The sequence below is a fragment of the Manis javanica genome, chromosome X, assembly GCF_040802235.1.
Source record: "Manis javanica isolate MJ-LG chromosome X, MJ_LKY, whole genome shotgun sequence".
NCBI classification, from domain to species: domain Eukaryota; kingdom Metazoa; phylum Chordata; class Mammalia; order Pholidota; family Manidae; genus Manis; species Manis javanica.
In genome coordinates, this window is record NC_133174.1 from 101567508 (window position 1) to 101573507 (window position 6000).

The 6000-nt window shown below is 47.1% G+C and overlaps 1 protein-coding gene across 12 annotated transcripts in view; it reads right to left on the bottom strand.

Moving 5' to 3' along the window:
- CHRDL1 (chordin like 1) overlaps nucleotides 1-5147 on the bottom strand; it is a 113627-nt gene extending 108480 nt beyond the window's left edge. For 3 of the 12 annotated variants that reach the window (XM_037004776.2, XM_037004772.2, XM_037004771.2), the window contains exons 1-2: nucleotides 4725-5137; nucleotides 1103-1251 (exon numbers count right to left, since the gene is read on the bottom strand). In XM_037004776.2, the coding sequence (XP_036860671.2) occupies nucleotides 1103-1251; nucleotides 4725-4876 (301 nt within the window). In that variant the 5' untranslated portion in view covers nucleotides 4877-5137. Of the gene's footprint in view, nucleotides 1-1102; nucleotides 1252-3767; nucleotides 3826-4724 lie in introns of all 12 variants that reach the window. The other 9 variants (XM_037004768.2, XM_037004767.2, XM_037004777.2 and 6 more) reach the window with 7 other exon arrangements.
- Nucleotides 5148-6000: the final 853 nt, after the last annotated feature.

Genomic DNA, 6000 nt, shown 5'->3' on the forward strand with positions numbered 1-6000 from the left:
AAAGCCTCATTTCTCCCAGGAAGTAGACTAAGTTTACTATGAAAATCGTAGCAGGACATAAACAAACACATGTAAGGATAAAATAGGTTTGGCACTGTTCTCCCTGTCACCAAGACTCATGCCTGATATATTTAATGTAAGCTGATGAGAGAGAAATGTTTATAAGTTATGGGCTTCATATGCTGCCTTCAGCTCCCACCAAGAATAGCTGCACAGTTTCTCCTCACGAGTAAGTTCATCAGAGCAGAGAATGCCCCTCTTGGACCAGTTCCACTTCATGCTTCTTCTGGCATAGAAGAAAAGGGGAATTGGAGCTATGGCTTTTCCTTCAAATTTGGAGCAAGTGTCTACCTCAAAGGTGGCTGCAAGTGGCCCAGAGGAGAGGCTCATACTTCGTAAAGATGGCGGAGCAGCAATGTCAATGCGGACTCAGAAATCTCCCACATAATTATGCCCCCTTGCTGCCACTCTGCTTTCTCCCATGTGTTAGCCCATCACACGGATCGCTGACTTTCTAGAAATATTCCCTGGCTTTGCAGGGACATTCTTTTTCAGTAAATTGCATCCAGTTTGCTCATGGTCCCTGGACTCCCAATTTCCTCAAAGGATTTTTCATCTGAATCCAGTTCATGCAAAGGTTTTTGCCTTCTTCGTTTTTCGGCATAGGGAATAGGCAGGGCCTGCTTTGTTTTTTGTTTTTTTCCTTCTCTGTGTTACTCTTTCTCATAAACTGAAAACCTTTGCTGAAGAGTCTGAAATTTGGGAAAAAATCCAGCTCATCTGTCAGATATTTCTAGAGTTACGTAAAATGGAATGAGAGTTGTATAGTTTAGAACAGGAGAAGGAAAATAGACTAATGTGGCATGTGTTCTATGAGATGAAAACTATATGATAATCAGAAAAACAACCCCAAATTCAGTTGGCCCAATTCAAAGTTCTCATTCTTTCATCAACTCATGCATAAACCAGTGACATTCACTTCCTTCACTTAAAATAATGGCATGGCCACACTTGGGCTAAATCACAGTCCCTACAGATTATAATCACATTTTTCAAAGATATTACAAGAAAGTATCTTGTTCTTTAAACTCAAGACACTTACGTTTTACTTGCTCTGTTTTGCTTCCTTCTAGGGAAAGAAAGAACAGCAACAAGGGAAAGATGCATTTCATGCCTCCCATTTTCCACTTTTTCCTCATTTTGGCCACTGCGAAAGGTAACTCAAAACTTTCAGGGCCGGATGTACTCAAGCTGTTGGGAAGAAAGCAGAAGAAAGACTTAAATCCTCTGAAAAAGAGGGAGATCACTGATGCTTAGGCTTCTAACTTGCTAGGAAGAAAAACTGCAAGCATTGTTTTCCCGTGTAAGAGAGAAATTGCCTCTCCTGCCTTGCAAATGCTGTGGGGAGAAATTAGAACAGATGAACATGCATTCCTATCCAATGCTAAGGCTCAATTCTTAGAGGCAAGTCATAGGAAAACAAAAATAAACATTGAAATCTTCCTTTCTAGGAGAATTAGAGTTGGTTTCTCAAGAGATTTGCTTTGATAGAAAAGGGAAACTGGGGCTTGCAAAACAGCTACTTTGCCAAACAAGATACAAATGATAGGCGTGAGACCCAATTTCTGAAATGAAAGTTAACTAATCTTAGCTTCAAGACTACTATTACTAATCCTTCAGGGAGGAGGCACAAGTTGATCAATGTTTCGCCTGTGTCTTATATGCGATCCATAAGGCTCTGCAGTTAGGCCACTTATGCTAGAAAAGACAGATGTAGTGAGCAAACGGTGCAATTAAACACCTGAATGGTTCGGAGAGACTCCTCTTACATGAAGTCCCTTGTGAAATGGAAATTTCAAATGGGCCATTTCTAAGGGAAATTAGGCAGATTTAAATAGGTAATGTGTTCACACTGCACTACCATGAGAACAGCCATCCAAGCAATTACAATTCTTAATAATATGAGATTTGCATTTCCAGTCTAAGGGGTGCTAATTTTAACCCTTCTGAGTCTTTCAAGACAGAAAGTTTTGTCACGGACTTCAGAATTTGCAAAACCCTTCCAATGGGTGATTCGAAACTATTTAAATATTTGAGAAGCAACACATTTCAAAAATTGGGTTAAACTTGGATGGGATTCAAGCTCATCCATCTTTTTGTAGAGCCTGACCTACATACTGGGTATAAAGAGTTACAAGGAACGCAAGATGATTATTCTAGAGAATTGAATTGTCTTCGGGCCATGATGTGGAATCCACAGCTCCTACCTTAAATGCTATGAAGTTGTCTGCATAACTTGAAATCCATCATTTCAAATAAAAGAACTGATCATAGAGAATAATTTGTGCTATCGGTGAGAACTGGCAGCACCACCTGCCTTCTCCACCTCCTCCCTGCTCCTTAAACTATGACTAAATTCTCCTAGGACATGTTGCTAGCCTTCCAAAGGCCTGGGTTCGGCCGTCTTGGTCCCCTCTGGAAGCTTGTGGTCCACCTTCAATCATTCAGAATGTCACTGTCCTCTGAGACCTACTAGGTTCCCTGGAAGCAAATCATTCCATGAACAGTGTGACACAGCTACCTACCCCAGTGAGGTTCTCTCTGACCCTACTTTAATAAGTTTATCCCCCAAGCCTCCAAATGAGAAGGATATTTTAACCACTGAAATCCAATTTATCACAATCACATATGGATCTCAGCAGGTATTTCTGAGACCACAGTTTTTGGGTTTCCCCACGTAAAAACCAAAAGGGTAGTTTTTCTTACACCATGGTTGGGCAATTTGGTGAACAGTAGCATTGCTTCAGAGCTCAACCTGGCAAAAAACAGCTCCTAGAATTTTTTTTTTTTTTGCTTTTCTTGGGTCCCCACTAATGTTATGAGCAAACAGCAAAGTTGGGGACGAGAGAGCAATTAATCTCTTTCGGTCCTCCTGTCACCTGTGTGGCCTCCCCGGCTGTGATGGAGAATATCACAAAATGAATCGCTTTATAAATATTCGCTTGTGATTTACAAGATCCTGAAGTCCTGCCTTTGTATTCTGTGCAGAAATATAAACCAAGAAGGGTTCCCTCCTCAGGCCTCCTCATCATTCAATTTCTCTTTATCCCTTTAACTTTTTATTTTGGGGGAGGACAGTGGTTCAAGGCATTTTGCGGGACTGCAGCAATAAACACAAGCAAGTATTGCTCAGCAAACATACTGACTCTTATATTTGCAAAGAGCCAAACTGTCCTTAATTTTTCAAATTATACTTTGACCCAGTTAACTGGAGTTATTTCTGCATTAACTCTCTGTCTGCTTCACACAGGCCATTGTGCCACTGAACTTGCACTGGCTTTTTTACAGATTACTTAGAAATGTAGCCATTGACACTTTGGGGGGGAATCCAGGCCCCAACAAGAAAGCTACAAAGAAAACAAAACCCTGCAATTAACAGTGGGGAAGTGGTAGAGAGTTGGCTTTATAGGAGAATAAGAAACAACTCAGAACCTAAAGAAATGTGTTAACTAAGGTGCCTCCATGAAATAAGCAATCACATTGTTCATTTGTATCAAGCAAAGGGAGCCAGGGCTCCTCACTCAGCTGTAACTGCAAGGCAGTTTGGGCCATCAAATATCCGGAGCCCATCCATTCTCAGAAGAGGTCTCCTGGGTAGAACAGAACCAAAAAGGCACTCCCAAAGTAAGGCTAAGGGATGACGAGCGTTGTCAGCCGGTTCTTCACGCACCAGTATCTCTTTAATCCTCCCAAGAGGCTTGACTGACCTTGTAATCTCATATTCACTACCGTCTGTGGGACAACCTCCAGGGTAGCCATCTCTTCCTGAGAAACAGAAGGACGACACTGGAGTCTCAGGCCCGCGTCCATCAACTGAAATCCTCTCCCCACTCTACCACCCAAAAAGAAACGCTCAGTTCACTGGCTGTGGGGTTGCCACTGAAAAAAGGCAGTTGGGAGCCCAGGGTGTCTCCTGTCAGAGTCAACGTCTGCCTTCCTTGCTGCCAGGACAGACAATGTCTTGCGTTTGACTTGCAAAACACCTTGCTATCATCTATCATTTCATTTTATTCCCCACAACAGCTCCACCTTCAAAATGGGCACCCCGGAGGCCAGAGAATTCAATTACCCATTCACACAGAGTTAGTGGCAGAACCGGGAGGGACTAGAAGACAGGCCTTCCAGGCCCTAAACTCTGGCAATTTTTCTTTGCTTTCTGAGCCTAGTGTCTCAAACTCTGACCCCGATGTTTCGGCCGGAAAGTGAGGCAGATGTCCCCGGGATAGAGGAGCCTCTCGCCTGTCCTCCTGTTTCATTAACTTTAGCACGAATTAATCACCCATTGGTCCAGGGCACTTCAGCAAGTGAGAAAAAAGTCTGGGGACACAGGCAATCAATAAGGAGACTATAGAACCCGTTAGGTAGCTTAACCCAGTGGCCTCCCCGAAGCGTCAGAGCATGGAGATATGCAGGCAGGCGGGGAGTGGCAAGTGGTGAGTTCGAATTCGAAGTCCCCAACCTGCCTTGGTGGGGCGCCCTGGACCCCACCTCCAGCCGGACGCCGGCAGCTGGACCCGACAGCGAGTTGGGGTTGCAGGTCCGGTGAGTCCAGGGCGCCCTGGGGGAACTTGCAGGGGCGGCTCCTATCAACAGAAGATACCCCACCTGTGCAAAGGCTGGAAAGCAAGGCTAGGGGAAGTGGACGCCGGGCACTGCACACTGACCTGGCCACTGGCTTCCTCCGTCTTCCACGCATGCACGCGCTCCGAGCTCCTCGGGACGCTCCTCCGAGGTCTGGGGCTCGCAGGTTGTGGCGAGAGCTAGAGTGCGCGCGAGGGGGGAGGGGGAACTCAAAAGTGGGTGGGAGGAAAAACATCACCGCCCTCACACCACGAGGGAGCAGCGGCTCGCTCGGCTCCCGGGGGCAGAGCCAAGGCGCGGGCGCGGCGGCCCGGGTCCACCTGCCTGCCCGCCGCCCGTTCCCCACTTGGCCCCAGAGGCCGGCCGCTGGGCGCAGGCGGGAAGTCTGCGAGCACGCAGCCGCTGCGAGCCCGCACCCCCTCCGCGCCTAGCTCGGCGGCTTTATTCCTGCTCCCCCGACCCGAAAGTTAAGAAATCCGGAGAAAGTGTGAGACTCAGCCGGCGACTTTCCCATCACGCAGCGCCCCCACTGCACCCCCTTCCTCTGCCTAAGCGAGCGTTGGGGTCTTAAAGGGACCGCACATCTCCTCCGGCCCCTCCTCCCACTCTGCGCTGGATGCACCTAGGAGCTCCCCACCCCTCGCGCCCTCGCTGAAGACCCCGGTGATCCCCCGACTTCCCTGCCTGGAAGCACGCAACCCCTCTTCTCTGGCACAAGGCCTCTCTGGGTGCACCTGGTTGGGTCCTGAGCTGGTGCACGCGGATCGCAGGATGAGCTGGCCTTGCAAATTATGCCCTAGCAAGCTACTTATTTCGAGGAGTTTCCCAAATCCACATTGCAACTAGTTAGTTAAGTGACAAAGTGTTGGTGTCCTTAAAGGCATGGTGGAGATGCGTGTGTGTCTCTGCGCGCGCACGTGTGTGCCTGGAGAGGGGACGACTTAGAAATCAGCTTTCTCCCACAAAGAGGGTTCCCAAGCACCATGGAGACAGTCTCTATTGTTAAGGATCTTGAAGAAAACTTGAAGTGACCCACAGAGCCACCACCACTGGTCTAGCAGTCCCTATGATTCCGAGTTGGGCCAAGAACCCAGCCTTGGAATCAAAACAGCACTGCTGATGCCTTGGTGAGTCTGAGACAGCATAGTCCAGATTTGTGTTTATTCGATGAATAATAGTTACAAAGGATCATCAGAAGCCTCTAAGGGCCCGAAAGCACTGGCGCTGCCTTGACAGACAATGCCTATTTACATTTTAAGCCACTAAATTTGGAGAACTGCACGGCTTTTTTTGGCCGGAACTGGGTACGACTGATATTCCTAACATCCATATACCACTTTATGGCATACAGAGTACTCT